This window comes from Sardina pilchardus, chromosome 3, assembly GCF_963854185.1.
Source record: "Sardina pilchardus chromosome 3, fSarPil1.1, whole genome shotgun sequence".
In the NCBI taxonomy this organism is placed as follows: domain Eukaryota; kingdom Metazoa; phylum Chordata; class Actinopteri; order Clupeiformes; family Clupeidae; genus Sardina; species Sardina pilchardus.
Window position 1 is genome coordinate 26,819,558 of NC_084996.1, and position 26,500 is coordinate 26,846,057.

Here is a 26,500-nt window from a genome sequence, read left to right on the forward strand (position 1 = left end):
TGCTCCTCCGCGTCGGGTGGGTCCGTCGGGGTCGGAGTGAGAGATGACAGCACCGGGCTCCGGTCCGTAACGTGAGAGAGCAAACAATCCATCAGTCACTCTCGCTGTTGCTCCTGCGTGTTTGACATTTTCCATATTGATTAACAGAACCGGGCTTCATATGAACACTACGCTGCTGCAGAGGAGATGTTCACTCGCCCGTCATCCCCCCTCAACACTGCACATCTCTTCGGGAGAGGAGAGGAGAGGAAGGGGGCCTGATTATACAGAACTCCACATAGGCAGATGTGTGTTCAAATGTGGTAAGCACACCTCTGTGATTTTATTAAGGCAAACAATATGTATATAAAATGGTTGTTTTATACATGGCCTGCCTTGCATGTTGAAAGGCATGATATCATTATAGTATGGAATCATGTACAGTACAGTATGCAGGCTCTTAAACAATTAAATGAACAAATGTATCATGCATTGGTTGTCAGCCTCCGAGCTTGACATGTCTGCCTCACAAAGGTTGTTGTAGTTTTGAGTCTGGTGCAGGACTACCCTTTGCATTAGTGTACTGTTCTGTAGAGAGGAATATAATTGAGTTTTTAGTAGTATAAATGTTGGGCTTTTTCGGGCCTTTATTATGATAGTGAAGAGACTGACCGGAAGTGAGTGGGAGAGAGAGAGATGGGGTGGGATTGGGTAATGACCTAGGTCAGACTCGAACCCCGGTCCCCATGGGCATTTGAACCCATATGTGGTAGTCACTATAGCCAGTTGTCCCCCCCCCCCCCCCCCCCAAGAAGTGAGGTTTAGATGGTGAGTGTGTCGGCGGGTAGTCAGTGCTGTGAGGTGAACAAACCTCATTCCTCATTCCTCATTCCTTCACTCACACCTCACATGACAGACGCTAACACCCATTTAGCATGCAGCTGTTGTTCAAGAAAGGTGTGACAAGTTCCTGTATGTTTTAGTCAGGCTTTTCCAAGCGATTCGGGGCCGGAGGGGGCCCTAATCTGGGCCGGACTCAGGCCTGGCTCGGGTGCGGAGAGGAGCTCTTTCGGGGCTCACCTGCCTCCTGACACCCTGTTGTGAGCGTGAAGTGTTTACAGCTATCTTGAGTCAGAGTGCCGACTTCCACACAAGATCACATACGGGAGAAATGGGACGCTCTCTACGCTACTTTTCACAGAACATGCAAGACACATTGGCAGGCATACTGTAGTTTTTACAAAAAACACTATGTTTTGAGCAGAAAGATGTGTGTGTGTGTGCATGTGTGTGTGTGTGTGTGTGTGTGTGTGTGTGTGTGTGTGGCATGGGGTTGCTGTATGATTGAACAGGGGTCGTGTTGCATAATGGTCGCTTGGAAGTAAACATTTATTAACTGAATTTGCCTCCTTTCCATGAGAATGTATCAGTAAAGCACACAGGCACAAAAGATAATGCAAAACAAAACTTGTTTAGATGACTAATGAAGGACCGCCCTGGGCTAATATTTTGGCAGCGAGCGAGCAATGATAAAAGACATCAACAGAATAAGAGGACAGAGAGGGAAGAAAAACATGACATTGCTTTTAAAATCACTCTTAGTCACCAAAGTCTGATGTAATGGTCATTAAATGTGCGATTATCATTGGCGGTGGTCGTTTAGTGGTTAAACAGCTGGGCTTGCATGCAGTAGCCTGAAAGTTGTGGGTTCAATTCCCGGCTTTCCACCGTTGTGCCCTTGAGTGAGGCACTTAACCCCAAGTTGCTACGGGAACAAAGTAATCCTTTGTTGAAAAGTACTTGATATATGGAAGTCACTTTGGACCACAGTGAGTGCTAAATGAATACATGTAAATGTCAGAAAACAACAGAAGCAAAAAAAAAAAATAAATAAATAAAAACAGAATTCTGCACATTGATTGTCATTGCATTTGATTTTTTCTTTTCAACATCATGGAATTCTGATTGAATCACTGATAGGGTAATTTTCTGTGTATTAGCCGCATTGTGTATCCACAGGACAGTGTTTCGTGCAATTTAAAAGAAACAAAACCATATCAGTACCATTTTAACTGCCCACTTGTGTATTAACCTCATAGCTGAAGAAATTTTGCAAAATCAATGCATAAGCCGCACTTAATAGTTGGGTAATTACGGTAGAGTACTTTCAAAAACATCTTTTTTTAAACCAACAAGTAGCTATTATCATCACAAGATAATAAAAAAGGTAAGAAAGTTGACCAACATCCATCCGTATTGCGCCTTTAAGGAGACAGACAGACGGTGATGTTTGGAGCGAGGCGAGTGGAATGAGAAGAGGCTCCCTGGACCTTGAGGGGTGCTTACCGTCGGGGTGCTTACCGTCGGGGTGGGCTCCTCCTTGAACCCCAGTGGAGGCTGGGCACAGTCCGAGTGCTGATTCTGGGCTTTGCACAGCTCCTCTACCTCCGTGAAATAACGCATCTGCTGACCACACGTCTGACCAGACGAACCTCTCTCTTTCTCTCACTCACACACACACACGTTCAAGTGAATGTCTGTATCCCCCCTTTTTAGGCCATAACTTCTCTTCACTGTTAGGCCATAATAACTTCACTGTGTCCACTCTTTTTGGTCTGTCTAATGTGTGTGTGTGTGTGTGTGTGTGTGTGTGTGTGTGTGTGTGAGTGTGTGTGTGAGTGTGTGTGTGTGTATGCGTGACCCCTCTCGTGCTCAGGTGTAGTGATGACTGTACTGTACTGTGCTGTGCGCTGCTAGCTCTGCGCCACAGTGGTAATAACTCTGCAGGCCGCAGCTGTCCCCCCAACATCTCCGTGTGTGTTTTCATTAAAACTGGAGATTGCTTTTTAAATTGTTTTGCTTCCAGAAGACAGGGCGCCACTGCACTTACTACAATTAAAGAAAAAGAAAAAGATGGCATCCACACATGTGTGTGCCATCCACACATCTCTCACACTGTGTGTGTGTGTGTGTGTGTGTGTGTTGAATCACATTATAATGCCTTTTCTCTTGAACCCTTTCTGTATAAAATCAACCAAATGAAATAAAACAGCCAGGCCAGAGGCTTTGTCGGTTCCTTTTTTCGCCGTGTTCCATCATGGACTGAATCTGTCTCTGTGCAGCATCACGGTCTGCTCCCTCGGTGTTGTTTTTGCATGCAGGTTTGATCTAATTGTTTTGCTGATAATTAGGATCTTCTTAAAAAACAGAAAAAGAAAGAAAAAAAGAAAGTGTGGACAAATAGTGCAAGAGGAGAGAGAACACTAATTGAAGGAAGAACAAAACAGATTTAAATCAATAGAGACTTCCTGACTCTCTCTTTCTCTGTGTGTGTGTGTGTGTGTGTGTGTATGTGTGAGAGACTGAGAGCAGGCAGAGCGAAGGAACAAACACACACCAATCACTCCTAAAGCTTTAATCACAGCCAGTGGTACAAGAGGAGGCTAGGAGTGTGTTGGTGTTTATGTACGTATTCAAGCCCCAGTAAAGTATCTCTAGAAAGTCCTTTCTTGGCGTCACTGCACGGTGGCGTGGAGTTGACCACTGCACCTCTCTCTAATACTCCCCGCGGCCCGTCACGCAAGCTCACACACCGTCCACTCACGAGCCCTCGGCCACTCTGCCGCTGTCTGGGATGACAGCGCCGCAAGGGTGAACTGCAATGTTGGTCACACGCCATTGAAAGAGAACATCATGTAGCCTCATTGCATTAGCCCCGATCATGATGAGAGAGCGCCTCGCAGTAATTACATTACCACAGTGAATGGATGTGCTAGACGTGGTGACATTAGCCACTTGGCATGCGTGTTGCTGGAGAAGGGGTAACGCTATGAGTAACTGGACTGGATAGATGGCCTTCGCTGCATTAGCACAATGGCAAGGGTGCATAGGAATCCATCTCATGGCTTCGGAAGCTAAAAGGAGACCTGAGTGAGTGAGTGTGTGTGTGTGTGTGTGTGTGTGTATGTGCACCACCCATGCTAATGTAAGGGAATAGATTGTGTGTGTGTGTGTGTGTGTGTGTGTGTGTGTGTGTGTGCGCACCCATGCTGACGTAAGGGAGTAGATAGTGTGTATGTGTGATATGTTTCTGCGTGTGTGTGTGTGTGTGTGTGTGTGTGTGTATGGGGGGTGGGTATCATTTTTGTTTGCTCAGTGTCCTTATCCATAATCATCATTATTTATGTCCTTTTTTAGTGCTGAGAGCAGGGGGGAGATGCATTCACTCTGTCCCTCTGTCATGGGAGATCATTTTAATTGCCTGTTTTTGACAGCACTGAAGCAGGGTGAGGAGTGTGTGTGTGGTGGGGGGGATGGCATGAATGCAGGGGGTTTAGAAGAGAGAGAGAGAGAGAGAGAGAGAGAGAGAGAGAGAGAGAAAGAGAGGGAGAGAGAAAGAAAAGAAAGAGTCACAAGGCTGCAATCAGACACAATGCCTTTGAGGTACATAATGAGCCTCTGTCAAAAGCAAATAATTTTCGCTGGCCTGTCACAATAAAAGCCTGTGACAAAATGCACCGTCAGCATCAGAGCCTCAGAGAATACACCAAGATGGCTTCTGTTCTTAGACGTGGCGGGGTAGTCTCCCTCAACCATGTTTTCTCCTCCCTCTCTCCCTCTCTCTATTCTTCCTCACACTCAACATGACGTTTAGCCTTTTTCTGCCTCTCCGACTCCCTCTGCTCATCTTTGTCCATCCTAAGAGTGCCCAGGAGAAGCAGAAGATGAAGCTCATCCTCTTCATCACAGGAGAGAGAGAGAGAGAGAGAGAAGGAGACAGGGAAAGAGAGAGGAAGAGAGAAATGGAGAGTGAGATGATAAGAGAGATGGAAAGAGGAGGAGAGACAGAGGGAGAGACGTGTAGAAAGAGAGAAATGAAAAAGAGGTTCTTGTCATGTTGGGTAGAGGTTGTAGGAGTAGATGCCATGTGTGTGTGTCTGTGTGTGTGTGTGTGTGTGTGTGTGTGTGTGTGTGTGTGTGGCTGCTACTGCTACTGCTGCAGCTGCCACTGCAGGAGAATCATTTGCTTTCTTACTTGCCGCGGGGCGTGAGAAGAGCAGAGGCTGTATCGCTTCATTTTCTAAACACTCGTTTCTCCAGCTGATAAGATGCTCCGACTCACAGCAGCAGATAAGGCCAGCTCACGATACAGCAGTTCAGAACCCCCCCCCAGCTCTGTCTCCACTGCTCCACATTCAAATGGCTCTCACTGACATGGCCACTTTAAGAAGGTTGGTGCCAAATCTTACAGAAAAACACACACAAACACACACACACATGCACACACACACTGACAGCATATAGGGTTCTAATTTAAATGATGTGCAAAACGCAAAGAACTAAAGCTATCGTGTGGGAGCATTGAGCTGAACCATGATTGTTGGTGCTTAGGGTTTTGATTACCGGTATGCTTTTAACCTAGCCTAGAAATCTAGACGCCCCTAGCGGCAGCAAATGTAATTTGGCTGGCGGGGCAGTCTAGCAACGCTCCGTAGAGCTTAGGAGCTGAGAACTGGAAAATCAAGCGGGCCAATCACAGCGTGTATAGAGTCGGTGGGTGGGCTTAACATAATGGTGACTGACATGCAACCAGAAGTTGTGACGGTAACGCATCCTGTTATTTGAAAACAAGAAGATTATTCGTTTAGCGTTATCCTATTGCGTGGAGAGGGAAGGTTGCGCATCCTGCTACTTGAAAACAAGAAGATGATTCGTTTAGCATTATCCTATTGCGGGGAGGGAATTTGAAAGACAACTGTTTATCCACCCCTCCGATTGAGCCCTGTCTACGGTGAGTGTCCAGACCCTACATCTTGATGTGGGTCTGGCTCATCAGGCTACTTTTAACCGGCAATGTTGGAAATTTTAACATTCTAGTACAAGTACAGTATACCTGCTGCGTTCATTAACAAGAACAACATATTTTATATCATTCTAGATATCATTCTTGGTGTGAACGGCCTTTTACATTCTAAAATGTTCAAAACTTCCCTTCTGAAGGGTTAAATTTGCACGTACTGTATATTTTGCCTGAATATGAAATTAACTATAAAGAGCCCACAGGGGCCTCAGAGTCAAATCTGACCTGAGGTCATGTCCTGATCCCAACCTTTCTGTCCTGTTTGTTGTCTGTTCCTTTACTCTTTCTTGACTGACCTATCTGAATGAAGGCACAAAAGTCCAAAAGTATTTTTTAAAAGGTTGACTTTGCACTTTGTCTTTCATTTAAATGAAGGTTCAAGTCCAAACATATGAAATGAGATTGTAGATTAGGATAGATGATGTGATGGAGGAAGTGACAGTCCCAGCGAACTGAAACACCTTCAACACACGCGGCACCAGTAAGACTGCCTTGAATGAGACTCCCACACTGGTAACAAGTCAACACACTTCTCTAAATATCTTTACATGTTTTAATTTATCGTAAATGTCCCTCCTTATCTCTGTTTGTGTGTGTGGCGTATTTGATTTGTTTACGCACTGTATGTGAGTGGCAGCAAGCACGTGTTCAAATACTGCACTGGGAATACTGAAAAGAAATAGCAATAGCCCAATGTAATATGGCCTTACGCCTTACATAATGGCATGGGTTTTGGGAACATGTTTAGATGTCCACGATACTACCCAGGATTATGGACTGAACACCTTTCTTTAGGGTGTAATGAGCCTACTGAAAATAAGTACAACAAATTACTGTATGCACAGCATGCTGATGATCAGTCCTATAAACAGTAGATGTAAGCAGATGTTGGGCAGATGTCATAGCCTAAGACCTTACAGAGACCAATAGAAAGGACTGTAAACATCATTAACTGTGCATATCGGAGTGTTTTTCTTTTTTTATATATATCACATCCTTCAGTTCTTACTGCTAAATGAAGTGCTACAACCAAGACGTCCTTTTTAGCGGTGTTTGTGCCTTGAGGCGAGGTCATAAAAACAGCAATTACGAGGTTGTAAATAAAGCTGAACACTGTCCCAGTGAAATGTTATCACGCTGTCAGCTGAACTTCCAGCTTTGATTGTTTCACACTCTTCTTTTTTTGGCCCTAACCCTTCACAGAGAACACACACAGAGAGAGTCACAAGCAGACACACATGCACTACACACACACACACACACACACACACACACACACACACACACACACACACACAGCCATGCTATAGCGTTGGGTCACTATGGATCATTTTGGAAAAAGAAACACTACTAAGTGAATGCTATTTTTCAACATTTAACAAACTCTCCGGATTATCCCCTGTTATATTCCAAGCTATGACACTCAAAGACGGAGTGGAGTCAAACAGAGTAAAAAAAATCTCATTACCCTTTGTAAATACCCTATTTACTGCCATTGAAGAAATATTTGATGGTATTGCGGTTTGATATTAAATCCTCCATCTATGAGCCCCCTGTTGTCACACTGTAATTGCCTGAGCCAACAGACTCTCATATAGTTTTATTTGGTTGTTTGATTATGGTATCGATCAATAGACAGCTCGAGTCTTCTCTACAGGGAGAAGATGGGTCTTAAAGTGTATTATAGGCAGTTCTTGGCAAGGACGCAGGGTATATAAAGTTAAGTGTTGTCAGCCTCCACAACCACACACACACACGCACGCACGCACACAGACAAACACACAGACAAACAGACAAACAGACAAACAGACACACACACACACACACACACACACACACACACACACACACACACACACAGACACACACAGACACACACAGACACACACAGACACACACACACACACACACACACACACACACACACACACACACCCACCACTGTAACTGCTTATTAGTCCATTGATAAGAGAGCAGGTGAGCAGTTTAACAGACTGTTCAAATTTCGAAATCCAGACCCACTACAGTATATAGACAGAAATACATGAACGGATGCAGAGAGAGAGAAAGAGAAGGAGAGAGACAGAAAGAGAAAGAGAGAGAGAGAGAGATGCTATCAATCCAACACATAGGAACGGAGAGACCATTTAAGGGGGCATTGATTATTGATTTATTTGCATCTAATCTCTGGTCCATTGCATTTTTCACAATATATCTCACATACATATCTTGAATATGTTTAAACAAATATACATGTGTATCTCACCATCTCGTATTTACATGAGAAAAATGCAAAAACAATAACTGTCCAATAACATTTACAAAACACAGGAAATATGAATAAATCAGCCTAAATACTCAAACAGCCATGCATAGAGTTGCCACAAAACAGTACTCAAAACAAAATGCATGTCAACTAAAAAAAGAAAAGGAAAGAAGCTCAAACATAGAATGTGGCTTACATTTATATTTAAATATATACACACAAACAAAAAAACCTCCATGACTCATCTTAGCACAGAGAACCGTGTTCTCATATGGCACAACCATATATGGTCGAGTGAAATAGAACATTCTGGAATGTCGCAGCAATTAGTTTCCTGTCCATATTTAAGGTATTAATGCAAGAGATGAGAAAATGGCAGTCATCCATATGACTCACTTAAATAAAGTAAAAATAAAGCACACCAATATTTAAATCTTGCTCATACTGTATGTGTAATTTGAAGAGACTGTATTTTCCCTTTTGCATAGGTACAATACATATATACATTATTTTGACTTATTTATTTGTTTAAAACCCAAACCTGGATTTATAGGCAATGCGATGACGTGAAGTCATAAATCATGTTTTGCGAGCTCAGACATAATCAGTTTAAGATGGCAGGAAGGGCTTCAAACCTTTTAAGAAGTCTTGCACTACATGTGTCTCTCACTACAAAATCTAAAGTAATATAAGGAACTATGATCTATTTTAATCTTACAGATCACACTACAACAACAACAGAATACTCTTAAAATTAAAGGTAAGACTCTCAGTCTTCATCTAATTTCATTTTCTGAAATACTGGTTTAAAAAGCAGTGTGTGTGTGTGTGTGTGTGTGTACTGTATGTATGGAGATGTGTGTCTGTGTCCCGCAAAGTCACACGACATGTATAATAATATTTTGGTTTAATAGGCTGGATCCAGTAAATTAAGCATCAGCTCAATACGCAGGCTGCTTAAATGGAGTGCAAGCAGAGGGGAAAATAATGAACTGCAAATAAATAATTGAGGACAGCATTGTTTTTTGTTTTTCAAATTGCTCACTTGGGGTTAGTCACGCTTGTTCCTCATTTGCCGCAGAGCCAGCGTTTGCTGTCGGGATTAACACTAGCGACACATCCAATCTAGCAGGACTAGGTAACAGAGACAATCTCCAGCATACTTGAACAGAGAGGAGAGAGAAGGGGGAAGGTTTCACTGCAACCAGACAGACCTAGGCCTCGGCAATAACAACAATGTCTGCTACTGTCTGCCAGACAACAGACAACTTCACTCATCGCCCCAACCCCTCCTACATTCTGACAAGGTCCATCCCTGAGTCCCACCAGTGTGTTCCTGGTACTTTTCCATTGGCACCTGCCCCGCCCTGCTCATGTCCCTGCCCCCCCCTCAACCCCACCCCCCCTCTCTCCCCTGAGCTTCAACAGATAGGCCGATTGTTGTGACAGGCAGACAAATACATAGAGACAGACAGACAGTCAGTCAGTCAGGCTCCTTGAGGTCTCGGGCGGTTCCGGCGGGCGGGCCCGGCGAGCGAGCGAGTCCCCTCTAGGCCTGGACCTCGTACTCGGGGTTGGTGTAGGAGAAGCCCAGGAACTCGTCCTGGTCCAGGTTCATGATGAAGAGCTTGTCGGTGGGCGTCAGCTCCGTGGGCATCTTGGTGAACTCGCGGTCGAAGTTGCAGGTGTCCCGGCTGTTTTTCTACATCAGAGAAAATGAGAAGGAGGAAGAGGAAGTAGAAGAGGAAGTAGAAGAAGAAGAAGAGAAGGATGAAGACGAAAAAGAGGAAGAGGATGAGGAGGTAAAAGAAGAGAGGAAGGATACAGAGGGAGAGAGAGAAACAGATAGATAGATAGATAGATAGATAGATAGATAAAGAGAAATGGAAAGACCAATAGAGAAAGAAGGATTGAGAAGAATCGAGACGGAGCAGATAGGTAGAAAGAAAGAAAGAAGAGACAGAACACAGGGACAGCAAGGGAAAGATAGGGAAAAAACGAGAGAAAAGGTGGTGATGAGTGTGGTGAACACACTGATATAGGCTAACCCGACACACCGCTTTCCCACGGTCACAGCTGAGGCCGGAATCTCTTTCTAGGTAAAAAAAACGTCAAACCCCCTCGGAGCCCACTTTCAACATGAACCCTTCATGATGGAATGAGTCCACCAAGAGGAGTGTGGGGGGGAAAGATGGAGGGAGAAGAGGAAGGAAGGAAGGAAGGAAGAAAGCAGGAAAGAAAGAAAGACAGAAAGAAAGATGCAGCCTTGGGCAGAGTGCTGACCCGTGTCAAAGTGAGGTCAGTGAATCATAGTGTGCGGGGGAAACATTTGTGGGGGGGGCGGCCATTGCTGCTGAGGACAAACGCACAGAGATAGCACCTCTCAGACAGGAAACACACAGTCATGATGATTGGGCATGACGTGTGTGTGTGTGTGTGTGTGTGAGAGAGAGAATGTGTGTATGTGAGAGAGAGAAATAAAGAGAATGTGTGTATGTGAGAGAGAGAGAGAGAGAGAGAAAGAGAGAGAGAGTGAGTGGGAAAGAGAGATAGAGAGAGACAGTGTGTGAGTGTGAGTGTGTTTGTCTGTGAGCGAGACGGAGAGCATGGGTGTGTGCGGTAGCACAGTCGACGGGGAGTGAGTAATTAAAGTACTTCTTCCCGAGATGTTCTGTTGAGCGTGGGCAGCAGTGTCCCTCGCTCCCTCTCTCCTCCGGAGCGAGCGGGAACAGACAGTTTGTTGGCGCGCAGCCGTGTTCTTACAGGAAGGATTCCACGTCCTCGCTCCCTTGTGCTGCCTCGGTCCTGTGTTCTAAGCCCGCCTCACGTCTGATGTAGAGTTGTGTGTGTATGTGTGTGTGTGTGTGTGTGTATGTGGGGGGAGGGTGTTCTGGTTTGAGACATTTTTAATGCACTGCTTGGCAATGTAAATCCACAGAGAGTGCATGTAAGAGGGGGGGTGGGTGGGGGAGTGGGGGGCATAGAATTGTGTGTGAGCAGGTGGGGGGAGGGGTTGTACACTGACGGTGATGGAACTGAGATCTTAACACCTGTAGAACCTCCTTAAGACCACCCCCACTCTCTCTGACACTCGACACACACACACACACACACACACACACACACACACACAACTATAATATATCTCTACACATTCTCCTGTGGCGGTGACATTTGATGGAATACCATGTGAAGCACACATCCACCAGGCAGAGAGAGCAAAGAGAGAAGCTCAGAGAAGCTCTTCAGGAGAGACAGTGAAGCATGCTGATGGCCTGCTAAGAAAAAACAGCATTGCTGTCATGTGACATTACCATGGCTGTGGACGCCGAGTTCTGCACATAGCCATGGGCCATGTATGTGTGTGTGAGTGTGGGGGAAGAGCATGTGTGTGTGTGCGTGTGCGTGGGGGGGTTAGCTCATGTGGTGGCAGCTGGACGATCGGCTGCAGAGACGTTGCGTTACGGATGGAGAACATCTCCTCTCTAGCTCGCGGCTCTGGGTGGGGGTAGCGGTGGAGAGCTTGGGCTGTGTGTGTGTGTGTGTGTGTTTGTGTGTGTGTGTGTGGAGGGGCGGCGTATGCGAGGCTGCTTCTGATCACACAGTGCTTCTGAACGTTTCCGCAGAGAAGCCCAGCCGCTCGGCACAGCTGTGGCAGCAGCGTCCGTCCGTATGGAGCTCCGCTGCAGCACTTATTTATATCATTCATTATTTGTTTATTTATTTGTTCATTCCCAACATTTCAAGGGTGTCCAAAGAGCTCAGCCCTGATCTCATGTGACGTCGTAGCTCCGGGGTTGGACATCATGCAAGCGAGATCACATTTGATGTAACTAAGTGACTATGTCCTGATGCTGATCAGTCGTCTACATCAGGGGACGTCTGGTGTATTACTGCTCAGGGAAAAATCGCAACGTACATTAAGTCCAGGAAGACTAGAGGCCCTGTTCTCTCATTCTCCCACACTACAATGTCTGTATCCATGCGCAGTGCTTTGGTTGGTTCTGTGGCTGTTATAGACACAGCGAGACTCTTCTGTTGGCCACCTTGTGTTTCCTTTTGTGTGATCGGCTTGGAGTTTGATGTTTGAACAGGTAGACAGCAGGGATGCTGCTTTTTTTTTTACGGTGTTAAAAAATGGCAAAAGGTTCATTGCTTGCAGATGGCTTCCTCTGACAGTCTGATGTTCACAGGCGTCCATTCAAGTTTTTCGAATATAAATCACTGAAATGCTTGTAGTGTTTTTGTTTTGGGGGTGGTGGTGGTGTGTGTGTGTGTGTGTGGGGGGTGGGGGGGGGGGGGGCGTTGGCATACTGGAACAACAAAGACAAAAAGCATGCGACAGAAGGTGCCAAGGAAGATGCAACAGCGGCAACAGAGCGACTCTGCGGCAGTCACACACACAGACCCCCTCAAATGAGAGGCCCCGCAGTAGACAGACCGACTAGCCGAGCTCAGAGAGCGCTATGCAGATCACAACAGGAGCGAGAGAAAGAGAGAGAGAACACAAACAAGATCAGAGGAGGGAGGACAAAGACAAAGCCATCTTCAGAAACAGAGAGAGAGAGAGAGAGAAAGAGAGAGAGAGAGGGAGGGAAAAGGGAAGCCAACACGCTGCCTCCAAATTGGACAGAAACTAAAGACAGTAATGGCGGAAGAAAAAGCAATTGCATTCCTTACCTACCCTCTTGTCCAACCCCCCCATCCCCATCCCCATCCAAAGCCACATCCCCCGATTGTGAGGTCATTAGGCAGCCTCTGCTCTCCCTGCACCTAGGCGTCTCCCATGGCAACCCAGAAATCCACCAGCCCCAGTCAGATTCATGGGCATACAGAACCGCAAGGCATGCAGCTAGCTAGCGAATCAGGCTTCTCTGTGCATTTGCTCGGTGTAAAAGGCAGAAAGTTCTGAGGGGGGGGAAGCCTTTCTTTGCAATCCCGGTTAAAGTGTGCGTTTGAAACATGCCTGAAGAAGGATTCACCGAGCATCTCTCCATATGGCTCATGGAGCAAGCAAAGCCTCTTCATGCTTTAAACTGATTGTAGATGCATTCTGGACATTCATCTAGTACAACTACTGTATATATGTACATGCAATTGACTTACCCATAATGAGCTACCGTGGAGGAAAAGGTTTGTTAAAGTTATGCTGGACACAAGTTAGATGTGCATTAGACAAGAAGGTAAATCAAGTTGTTACCGGCCAAAAATGTGTCTTACAGCTAATTGCAACAATCAGTTCATGAAACATGAATTCATTTAGCTTAGCATTCCCACAAAGTATTGTACCGCAAGTCTTAAAGGACTGCAAGGTCTCAGTTTGCAGAAAGTTTCATGAAGTCCAAGATGAAGATAAAGACTCAAAGAAGAGATATAAAGACATACCAAACCAGCACCAACACGCTGTACATAAATGAGACGAAAAAAAATATGGAAGCAGGTGTACAGTTAACTATGAAAAGGATGAAGCATCCGCAAAAATGGCACATCTCACTGCAGAGCAGCACACACACCACAGCCCTGCTGTTCACATTCACCTTCAGCTCTTGGGCATGAATGAAAACGCGATTGAAATCTGGTGCCTGTAGTTCTGCACTAGATAAGCAGAGCTGATACAGACCGGAAGCCCCCCCCATACCCCCACCCACCCAACACCCTCCAAAAAGACCCTTTAAAAAAACCTGGAAGGTTGTGGTAGGAGCAGTGCTATTGAGTAAGAAAAGGAGGAATAAAAGAGAGAGAAAAAGAGAGAGAGAAAGAGAGAGAGAGAGAGAGAGAGAGAGAGAGAGAAATTCACTGTACAAGAGGAAGCCCCCTGTTCCAATCCAAGGTGCTGGATCTGGCTGGGCTCTACCGCGCATCTTGATTCTTTAATTTCTCTCTCCTCTGGCGAGCCGCGCGGTCTTTTCAAGAAAGAGCGGATTAGCGGCGCGCTGATGTCAGTGGAGGCGCCGCACGGCAGTATCAAACGCTGACCTGTTTTCGGCAGATAAGGCCGCCACACTTTGTGCTAACCGACTCATTTTAATTTGAGGCTGCGACATTCAGAATTAATTAACGCTCATGCGCTAAAGGAAAAAAAAAGAAAGAAAGAAAGAAAGAAAAAAAAACTGCTTCCTTCACTGCATGTGCGCGCAGTAAAGTTTGTTAGGGCTACAGACATCACTAACAGATAAGTGAGGATGGACACACACACACACACACACACACACACACACACACACACACACTCTCTCTCTCTGACATACACACACACACACACACACACACACACACACACACACATTAACAAGTTTAAAAAATATATTTTGACAGTACTGACTGAATGCACAACCACTATGATGCCGCAGCTTAGTGATCCTCGGCTGTGGAAACATGAAATGAAATGGGCGACGATGAAAACGTCCACGGCCATGCCATCATATCCTAATTCACCTTGATCAATGGCCACGTGGCATCCCTGCAAAGTAACCAGCCATTCATATGCACTGGCTTTTCCCCCCCTCCCCTGCGGAAAACCCCTGAATATGAGCGATGCAGGTGCAGCATGTTATTTCCCCATGCTATTGAGTGAACAGGAACATCACGTAAATGTGCTCATGTTAAGTGGCAGCTATGAAATATTCAGAGGCAGGGGCCGTGCAGCATGCTCAGCATGGCTGAGGCGTAGCATTCCAAATGGGGGGGGGGGGGGGGGGGGGGGGGACGCAGCCTCCTTGGCCACCATCTGAATGGAGGACCCAGCATCGCTCCGAAAACGAACAGATGGACCAAAACTCACTGATGAAAAAGACAAAAAAGTGAATGGGACACACACAGACAGAATACTACAGATGCTGCCTGGAACGGAATCGTTTACCTGTGAGTGAAAACTGAACCAATAACAAAAGGGTTAACTTTTAACATAGAAGATACAGAAACATCCATTTGTGTTTAGTTTTTATTTTAATGTATATATTTTTTTCTGGAAAATACTTTGGCACATGAAAAGCATTTTGAGATATATAATACAAAGCACACATCATAGCCTGAAGAATTCATCGAAGCACTATAAGTCAAACATACTGAATTATGGAATCTCAGATTTTAGTTAGTAATTCATGCACAAAGCTTTTCCATTGTCTACGTGCATCTCAGAATGCATAACTGGTATAGAAAACACATACCATCTATGAACATTTTTTTTTTCAATACTGACCACAATGAATACACGAAATTAACCAACATTTGACACAATTTTATATAGGTATTTTGTTGTTTTTCAGACATTTACAAAAAAAATATCAAAGCCCTAGTATAAACTACACACTGCTTTTTTTGGCAGAGATGAGAGATGCATGTTACACAAAGAAACCAACAAGAGTTTACCTTCTCTTGAATTGTTAATTTGGACAAATCTCTTCCTATACGTTCCTGGCCTATAGCTATACAACAAAGTCACTGAAGACCTCCTCTCGTGACGAGCCGTTTCTTGTGAGACTGCACACTTCCCTGAACGTCCACGATGAACTTAAGATATGAAGCACCAAATACGTATAGATCTCCAGTAAAAACCATTGGCCACCAATCGGGAGATAACTGCTAGAGCACTACATCACGTGTCCTCCTCCTTGGGCCTATTTCCCCTAAAAACGATGGCGGTGCCATGACCAATGTTACCTATTAGAGAGGAATAAAGTGTCGTTTTGGAACACTAACAGCGTACGTCTGGAGACTGATGTCTCGGGAGACCGATTGCCAAACCGTTCATAGGTGGGTGTCTGTCCAGTTATACCTGGTGCAGTTGTCGTTAGCGGGTACCCGTTATTGCTAGTGTAGGCATAGCTAAAGCAACTGAACCGTCCATGCTTTCTACTCTAAGCTGTCCACCACAGTGTAGTTGGGCTTACAAACACAAAAGCACAGTGAGCGCTAGCCACACACACATTTAATGAGCCTCAAGGTGCTCGACTCGAGAGCAGGGTTTTGCCTGCCGTAGCAGTGATGACCGTGCGAAACCAGTGACTGCCAACACAACACTATAGCTTTGTTTTCTAAATCTCTACGAATAATTCCCTTTGTCTCTGCGACATCAGTCATCATGTGCCAAATGCAAAACTGGACAAGTTAAGGTAAGGTCATCAGACCAGCTGGTCATAGATGTCCATCGGTGTATGCCGAGTGGTCAGCGACACCCCTCCACCCGGGGGAAGCTATTGTTGTCGTATACTGACCTCTATGGTTTCGGTCTTTTTTTTTCCCGAGTATGCCGGCGGGTGACACGTGAGCGAGCGAGCGAGCGAGAGAGCGAGCGAACGAGCAAACCCCGGTTGCCGTAGGAACCCTGGCGTGGTGAGCACAGATAACGGCTTATCGGCTAGACGAGGCCCTACTCTCACACACGGCGCCAGAATGCCAACTAATGGGGAACTCAGAAACAATTTCTTATCCCAACGTAAACCGTCGCCACGCTCATGTTTTTAGAGGACCTGGACAGAGGGTGGCGGTGGTGGTGGTGTGGGGGGGGTGTTTGGTATTGGTGGTAGCGGAGTGGTGCTATGAATCGCCAGGCTTGCAGTTTGACCTTTAATCAAAAATGATATCTGCTGCTTCTAGTTCTTCATCCTCTAATCCGGTACTGTATTTGTTACCTTTTCCCCTTCAACCTATCCCTGTGGCTTGCTCTGCTCACAAGGAGGAGGTAGCTGATGTTGATTATGTCTGTCGGACACCCCGAAAACACGCATTAAAAACGTTTTTTTGTTTTTTTTTCTGAAATAAAAGAGGCGCTAGAGGGCTAAGGTGTGTGTGTGTGTGTGTGTGTGTGTGTGTGTGTGTGTGTGTGTTGGGGGGGGGGGGGGGGGGTCAGATGAAAGGCTGTGGTTAGGTGAGGGGAGGTCGGGGGGGTGTGGGTGGGGGGAGGGTATTGGCTGATGGTGTCGCTACGCAGAAGCAAAGAAAGCAGATCACCACACCATAAGAGGCACACACCCACGCAAGCACTGCGAGACAGCATAAACACACATTCACACACGCATGTGTACACGCGCACGCACACACACACACACACACACACACACACACACACACACTAGACACACTGCCACACGCATCCACACTCACACATACACACACAGCTGGATAGATGCATCCTGTAAACATCACCTTACACATGCTTATTTTTTTTTTTTTAAAAAGGAAGAAATAAACAGCTAATTACTCATTTCTTATCATCTGCCACGTACTCAGGATATGACGAGAAACAGGAATACCCTTTCAGCTTGCAGTAACTACAGCACCTAAACCTATAGAAGCGATTTGATTATTCAAAATGGGGGAAATCATGCAAAACAAAAATAGTAAAATAGAGACTGAATTTCTACAGACTATGTTCTATATCTGCACCTAACACAGGAAGGGTTAAAAAAAAAATCACGTGGAAAAAAAAACAAAAACAAAACAAAAACACAACACTGTACAAATAGTCTAGATACCAGTGTGTGGTAGCGTATCGAGATAGTAGTTAGAGTGATTATAGAGTGGCTCTATTGAGATAATCATCAAAAGATGAACATGGATCGGCTGTAGCACTGGACCAAAAAGACCTGTCCACATGGCTATCTGGTCACCTAGTAAGGGAGGTCATGGGATGAGCTTTGCCTGCTATAGGCATAATTTATGCAGTGAGTGGTGCAAGCAATTTGTGCCTAATCAATTCAATTATGAAGACATGGTATGTTGATACTCTGGTATCAAGCTCTAGGATAATAACAGGCATACACAAATAGTACATTTGACTACATCATCATGGAGGGTATAGCTCATTTTTTCCCCCCCATGAATGAAGGTGAAGCAGTCGATGGCAATTTATATACTTCAATGGTGCTAGTCGCAAGTATATAAATAGATGGAGGTGCTGTTTTGTGTTGAAGGGATGCACGGTGTGGAGATGGTGGGGGGGTGGAGTGGGTGGTTCGGTGGTTGGTTTGGGGTGATGTTTGGTGGCAGCGGAGGTGGTGAAGATGATGAGGAGGAGGATGAGGAGGAAGGTGTGGCTGGCCCTTAGCTCTCGACCTCGCCAATGGGAAACTCGGGGTTTATGAAGGAAAAGCCCTCAAACTCGTCCTGGTCGAGGTTCATGATGACCTCCTCGTCAGGCGGGGTGAGGACCGGAGGGTGACGGGTGAAAAAGCGGTCAAAGTTCTCCGCGTCCCGGCCGCACTGCAGGAGGGGAAACAAAACAAGGAAAGACAAAAAGAAAAAGAGAAGAATGTAATGGAGGGAGGGAATGACTTGCATGAGAGGCAGAGGTAGAAAGATAGAGGGGGAAAGAAGGAAAGAGAGAAAGAGAGAAAGAGAGAGAGAGAGAGGGACATTTAGTGAAACAGCAAAAATGCATGACTGTAAATGATCTACATAACAGGCCAGTTTCCCATACCTAGATTAAGTAGACTTTCTTTTTCCCTTTTTTTTATAAATAGAAATCTCCATTGAAGTTCTCTGTTTTAATCTGGGACTAAGCTTAATCCATGTATGAGAAACTGGTACAACATGTACATCATGTCTCATGTTTCGGACCAATTATGTGAAATCACACCACATCACATCACAGACATCACAGACATCACAAGCATGTTATGGTGGACACATACAATATCCTGGCAAATATACACCAGTGACATAATGCAACAAACATAAGACACTGATAACCGATGTCCAATCAAAATGACTTCATGAAGTCCTCATCTTTTGTGTGCGTATGCTGGCAGCACAGAGAAGAGGCATGGTGACACATACACACACACACACACACACACACACACACACACATAGATGTGTGACAAGGAGACTCATGGCTGGTTGATGAGGGAGTGTGTCAGCATCAGAATCAACTTCAGAGAGGGTCGCAGAGGGAAAGGTCATCCACAGAGCTGTTCAAAATAAAAAGAGAAATTCCCAGGCATCCCGTGGCCTAAAAACGTGGCTGTGTTTTTGGCCATGCCAAAATTTCTGACATGGTCAACAACCGCAGGAGTTCCCAAAGGAATGACTTTTTGTTTTGAAAAAACAGTCTGTGGAGAGTTCTTTCCATTTGCAACCTGGGACATGTAGGAGAGAAGATACTGATGGCTTTTTTTTCCCACTGTAGAATCGGACTCACCATAGGACCAGAGGTACAGTATAGCAAAGCTACCACGTCCTGTCACAGACAGAGAGCGATTGGCTTGAGTGCAGCATTTGTCCATCAGTAAACAGCTTCTCGGGTTAAACATTTCAACATTTTCAACCCATTTCCCCACAGTGACTTAAAGAACAGCTAAACACACTGATCTCTTTCTGAGAATCAACACCACGGTCTGTGAGTCTTGGTAATGATAACAGCTTGGCTGACCATACAGTACATTTTGGATTTCTATGTTGGCCGAACGCCCGGGTAGCAAAGTGGACACACACATTTGATGTGTCAAAGGTACCCACAGACCAGTAGGATACACTACAAACCCAACACATGAATGCATTATTGCGTGTGTATGTGTGTGTGTTGGATTGTTGGCCTGCTTCCACACTAATCGGATGTAAACAACGTACACCAGCTGTCAACCCATTCCAAATACGGACTCAGTGGACTTTTTATGAGGTAGAAAATATTGTCATCATGTTGAGTGTATTTCAAATACACACACACACACACACACACACACACACGACTGTACTTCAACCAGTGAGGTTTGTTCTTTGTACTGGACTCCCTTAGTATGCATGGAGAGAAACGGACTGGCTAATATGGGGACAGTGTTTGATCTGGGGACAGTGGCTGATATGGGGACAGTGGCTGATCTGGGGACAGTGGCTAATATGGGGACAGTGGCTGATCTGAGGACTGTGGTTGATCTGGAGACTGTGGTTGATCTGGGGACAGTGGCTAATATGGGGACAGTGTTTGATCTGGGGACAGTGGCTAATATGGGGACAGTGGCTGATCTGGGGACAGTGGCTAATATGGGGACAGTGGTTGATCTGGGGACAGTGACTGATATGGGGACAGTGGCTAATATGGGGACAGTGGCTGATCTGGGGACAGTGACTGATATGGGGACAGTGGCTGATCTGGGGACAGTGACTGATATGGGGACAGTGGCTGATATGGGGACAGTGACTGATATGGGGACAGTGGCTGATATGGGGACAGTGGCTGATATGGGGACAGTGACTGATATGGGGACAGTGACTGATATGGGGACAGTGGCTGTTCTGGGGACAGTGACTGATATGGGGACAGTGGCTGATCTGGGGACAGTGACTGATATGGGGACAGTGGCTGTTCTGGGGACAGTGACTGATATGGGGACAGTGGCTCCATTGGTGCCTGGACCCTGAACTGCTGCTGCTGCTGCTGCTTCTTAGCAGAGGTGGAAAAACTGGACTAGAGAGAGAAGTAGCTGTGCACTTAAAACATAAAACAGGTGATTTCACTGTGTCGCTCATTCTAGCTGACTGAAGAGTTGTGCTCATTAGAACCAGCATGTTTGGGGAATGGACAGAACAACTTCTACTTCCCGAAACCGAGTTTGCCACCTCTGCTGCTGATGCTGAGTTTGACGCCAGTGTATCCAGTGTGTGTGTGTGTGTGTGTTGGGGGGATGCGGGGGCAGAATGATGCATGGACAGGGCAGCTGCACACCTGCTCATTGACGCACCTGTGTGGAGGCCCCTTACGCATTACTCAACCTAACGGCTATCTCTCTGAGTCAGGGAGGGAGATGGAACCTGTTTCACTCACTCTTTTTCTCTCTCTCTCTCTCTCTCTCTCTCTCTCTCTCTCTCTCTCTCTCTCTCACACACACACACACACACACACAGGACCTGGCAAGGCTGTCTGAGCTCGAGTAGGTTGGTTTCTTTCTTTCTTATATTATATTATGTTATGTTATGTTATATAGCATATATGGCATTGTTGCATTTGTTAGCTTCTGAGCAAGTAGCTAATTACAACAAAACTGCTCAATCCAATTAAGTGGTGCATCATCATTCTCAATGTTCATGACACATCGGTTGCATTAAGCTATACAGCGAATTGTCTGAATACCACAGCAGCATTTTCATTCCCAAATGTATCTTTCATGTTTCTTTCCACAACCCAATACTGTGGTCAGGAGTAGGGCCTGTGCGTGTGTGCATGTGTGTGTGTGTATGTTTTTGTGTGTGTTAGGCTCAGCCCACAGCACACATTACGCAATGAGTCCCAATGTGTGTGTGTGTGTGTGTGTGTGTGTGTGTGTGTGTGTGTGTGTGTGTGGAGCTGGGCGTGAGCAGACGGTGTGATTTGGGCGACTGTGAGATTCCGCCATCGACGCCAGGCTAATGAGACTCGCGTTCACACCCCTGCCTGGTGTGAAGCTAGCACAGGCGCGCCTCCATGCCGCTTACACACACACATGCACAGCCTGTCTACAGAAAGCATATCTTATGAGACTGTGTGAGCGTCTCTGTTTAACAAGAGTGGGCATGTGCAGTATGTTTTGTGTGCTTTTTGTGTGAGCGTAAGTGTGAGAGTGTGTGTGTGTGTGTGTGTGTGTGTGTGTGTGTGGGTTGCCATGTACATAATCAAATTCACATATGTCTCTGTCTTAACAAGGAGCAGGCCACCATGCTGGATGATTAATGCATCTGCTTAGGCTACTTGGAGAGGACGCAGAACCGGGCCAGCGGTGGTGATCGCATGAAAACCTCCAACCGTCTGCATCTGTGCAACCTGCACCAACCAACCCATACACACAGACAAGGGAGGAGACCCTCCACCTTCTCCACCTCCACCCCCCCCCCCTAACGCCCTCCAATCTAGAGGCAATTAACAGCAGCACCCTGACCCTGCCACCTCAATGGAGCCCAATTAGTCCTCAATCTGAGCATCATTACGGTGGGTGCCATGCAACTTATGGATCTGCCCGTGGACACCACTCTGCAGCCGGTGGCCCTCTCTCTCTCTCTCTCTCTGTGTGTGTGTGTGTGTGTGTGTGTGTGTGTGTGTGTGTGTATGTGGGGTGGGGTGGGGGTGGGGGGGGGGGGGGTTGCGACAGACAGGCAGGCATGGCAGTCAGGCAAGCTGGCGAAGGCTAGCTTTCCCATCAAGGTCCCGAAAATTGAGGCAAAAGCTTTTCGGTGTCCTCATAGATCCACCTGTCTGGAGTGATTAGTGTCAGGAGAGCTGGCAGCAGCAGCAGAAGCAGCACACACACACACACACACACACACACACACACACACACACACACACACACACACACACACACACACACACAGCAGCAGTGGAGGAGTGGGTGGGTGGAGTGGGTGGAGTGGGAGGGTGGGTCGGTTGGAGAGGGAGGCAGGCCACCCAGCACACTTCCAATCTGCCGCGTGTGACAGCCTGCCATCTGTGGAACGCCGGCGCTATAAACGCTGACCACTTACAGTGGGACACTACAGTGTCCGGCGGCTGAACCTGACTGCGCACTCGACCCTGAAGTCTGCCTCCGGGGCGCGGTGTTTGGTAAACACACGTGCGGCACGCACACATGCAGACTGAAACTGTCAAACATACACAGGTCTAGAGAACAAACACATACACGAAAATATTCACACACAGCCATATAGTTTTGCCTACAAAGGCACTTGATTGCGTGTTTTGACTCTGATGTTGATACTCATACTTTGCCTTTCATCCTTCCATCCCCCTCTATTCTACCTCCTCTTTGACCTCGCTCCCCCGCCCTTTCTCTCTTGCAGGTGTGTGTGTGTCTGTGTGTGTGTGTGTGTGTGTGTGTGTGTGTGTGTGTGTGTCTGTGTGTGTGTGTGTGTGTGTGTGTGTGTATGTGTAATTAAAAATGTATTTGAAGAATAGGGTGTATATGTGATGCTGCAGCATCTGGGCAGGTGGTGTAACTGAATGTGTGTGTGTGTGTGTGTGTGTGTGTGTGTGTGTCTGAAATGTTGGCCATGTGGGACCTGCACATCGCCTTGACAGAAAGAAGGCACTGGGTGACACAGAGGCGGTTGACAAGAAGTGAAAACGGCATACAAGGGAGCTACACCTCCCCGGCTGCTGCCACCTCCCTGCCCTCCCTCACTCACCGTCAGTTACTGGCATATACATATCCTGGACCACACACACACACACACACACACACACACACACACACACACACAGCAGAGCTGCAGAGGGACCGTGCTGCCATCTGCTTTTGCCGCCGTCGTCTGCCACCCTCTTTACCTCCATTCTGCTTCTGCTTGTTTGTGCAATCCATCTCACCTGCCTCCCCTCTTCTCTCCCTCCTTCCATCTCACCTGCCTCACCTCTTCTCTCCCTCCCTCCATCTCACCTGCCTAACCTCCCCTCTTCCTCTCTCTTCTTCCCTCCCTCCCTCTCTCCCTCCATCTCACCTTCCTCACCTTCCCTCCCTCCCCATCTCACCCTCCAGGGCCAGGCATTCTATAAAAAAGGCCCCCCATGGCCCCCAGAGACCAGGGCCACAGCTTTCATTACTCTCCAGTGGCTCCTCCAATCTCGCTCCTCTCAGCTCCCATAACACGCTTTTCAAGACTGAGAAAGCGTGTTGTGGGAGATCTTCTGCCCTCCTCCACCTCCCAATCTTCTCTTGACTCTGTGCCATTGTGTGTGTCCATCTCTCTCTCACTCCCTCTCTCTCTCTTTCTCCATGTCTCTTCCCTTGCTTCTGAAATCCAACCCACCCTTTGGGCCCTCTGGCCAGAGATTGCAGTCATGCTCAGTTTGGGAGTCGTACTTCAGTGATCTCTGGAAGGGGATGGGATCCATTCAATCCATCAGCCCAGCGTGTCGGAGCAGGGATTGGGGACAGGGTCAGGGGAAGCAGCCTGATTAGATGAACGCCAGGATCAATCTGCCCCTGTTCCAAACTCCTGTCACCGAAATCAAGTCGGCACCAATTTGGGCCGCTGCAAGCCCACTTGGACATTTGGGGCGTTGGCCGGCTGTGTTTTTTCGACCACCAGAACAAGGAAGAGCTTATAGGAGAGTGTGTTGACATTTTATCCCGTGATCCATTCAATCCTGAGATGCTTGAAATGTTTCTGGGTCGACGACACTCGTGCAACACGGCGCACAGACAGCTATTTAAAGTCAAACCAAATGTTTGCGAGCTCAAACGCTTTGATCCCAAATCTCAGTTGCACACGACAACACAGGAGTGGAGATCCCCCTGTGCAATGAGCTACTTCTGAGCGTTGTCTCAATACCAAAAGTCTGACTTTGATATAATACCATAGCCTGGGTGTTCCCATGCTGTCTTGTGCACGATTTCATTCACGCTGCTAAGGCAGTCTGGAAACTACCCCACTAATTTTTGCCTGAGATAGGGAACCAATCACAGAATAAGGGGGAAAGCAAGATGATGATGAGCTATGCACAGACACATTTGATAGACATCCTCGGCGCACAATGAACGGATCTTTTTTTTGAAATACCACCACGTCTGGCAACCACTTTTTACAGTAATACTAATACTGTAAAATAACTAATTAGTATTGTTTTACAGTAATACTAATACGGTAAAATGGTCATCATAATATTTTTGATTTCAGGGTATCGCAATATCGCTGCATCTTGCCACTGAGTCACACCGTTGGGGCAGACCGACATCAACCCCTCTGATGCACATAGAGAGGCAAACTATGTAGGGAGAAAGTCAGCTAAACGCTGACCTCACGATCCAATGATTAAAGGCCAGTAAGGCCCAATGAATGGGCCAGTGTCCCACCCCTGGAGTTTCCCCTGGTTGACCCCTTTCATCGGTCAGTTGCGTCAGATGTTGGACAACTTGGAACGTGCTATGGATTCATAGCCAGGTTTCTTAAGAGCCGTGGTGTAGAAATGTACGCACATCTGGTGTTTCTTTAAGAAAAAAAAAAGAAAAGGTATCCACACACTGCCTTGTCTTGTATGCTCCCAGTTCATGAGCCACCAGTTTCTCAGCCTACAGTGCTGAAACACGCAGCTCGTGGCCTTTTTTCTCTCTCTGGCATAATACAAGAATTCAATGTGCTCACTGAGACCTGCAGCTTAGGGTGACAATGATTGTCAAATGTTGAGCGCATATGTAAATACAAGCCCAGGAGAGCAAATGCCAACTGTGGTGGAGCAGATGTCAGTCCACGAAAGGGAAGCGCTGACATTTCTAGGGAGGAAAAAAGGCAAAGGAGGGGGCAAGAAAGTCTCATAATGAAAATCACAAAATGAATTCCACTGTAACTGACACTAACCTTGATTCTCTTTGTCAACTTCTAATTAGTTGGAACTGTCTCAAGGCAAAACTGGCGGGGGTGGTGAGTGTGTATGTGTGTGTGTGTATACTGTGTGTGTGTGTGTGTGTGTGTGTGTGTGTTTGAGTGTGAGTGTGTGGAAGGGGGGGGGGGGGTGGAATATGTTAACTCCGACTTAACATTTTGTCACAAACAAAATAACAAAAAATGATCTCCAACCCCTTCATCCTTCTGCGTGTCCTGGGAGTGGGGGGGGGGGGGGGGGGAGAGCTTGGCGGTGGGAGTGTTACCCCGGAGTTGCCGTAGGGGGCAGGGCTTTGAAGAGGGACGAAACGGCCGCCTCCAGTCATGACCTCTCCCTCCTCCAGTGAGTCCGCCGCGCACTCCTCCCAATTAAAGAGCGAGGGCAGCGCCGCGCCACACCACGCCACGCCACGCCACGCCACGTCTCTCTCTCTCTCTCTCCGCACTGCGCTCCACAGCAGCGCCTGGCCAAGGCTAATGGATTCATCCATCTGACTCTCAGTCTGATGCGCCAGGCAGGCAGGCAAGGCAGGAAAGGCAGGCACTGACTCGATTGTAAATGCAAGTACTTTATATATTTAAAAAAGTTATGGAGATTAAAATTCAAATAACCTCCATTGCCCTATAGTCTCCTCGGGGGAGATTTAAGAAATTAATTTTGAATAAACTCTGGAGGAGGGGTGTGTGTGTGTGTGTGTGTGTGTGTGGGGGGGGGGGGGGGGGGGTTGATGGAGGGGTAGTGGAGGAGGAGGGGGGGTGTATCCAAAATGTTCGGAAGATCATCATGCTATTGTGATTCTGCTTCGCCTACGATCCCCTAAATTTTGCGATACAATCGCTGAAGTGCTTCAACTGCACAATTTTCAGCTAAAACAAAACAGTATGAGATGGCTTGTTCTGGAAACAACAACAAAAAAAACCCCATAAACAACATCTACAATGACATACCGTAAAAAGGCATACAAAAAAAATAAAATGAATAAATCCGCTGTGAGGCCTGTCTCTGAGGAAGGGGGGAGGTGACTGAGCTACAGAGTTGTGATCCGCTGTGGATTGCCGTCAGTCTGCTTCAATGGCCTAGTCACTCTTTGCCTTAAGAGCTCCGTATGGAAGCC

At 46.6% G+C, this 26,500-nt stretch overlaps 1 protein-coding gene across 2 annotated transcripts in view; it reads right to left on the minus strand.

The window, feature by feature from the left end:
* Positions 1–9,532: 9,532 nt before the first annotated feature.
* The window catches only part of LOC134077170 (protein kinase C beta type), a 134,863-nt gene continuing 117,895 nt past the window's right edge, over positions 9,533–26,500 (minus strand). The window contains exon 17 of one of the 2 annotated variants that reach the window (XM_062532598.1): positions 9,533–9,807. In XM_062532598.1, coding sequence (XP_062388582.1) covers positions 9,655–9,807 — 153 coding nt within the window. In that variant the 3' untranslated portion in view covers positions 9,533–9,654. Of the gene's footprint in view, positions 9,808–16,941; positions 18,306–26,500 lie in introns of those variants that run through there. The other variant, XM_062532597.1, reaches the window with a different exon arrangement.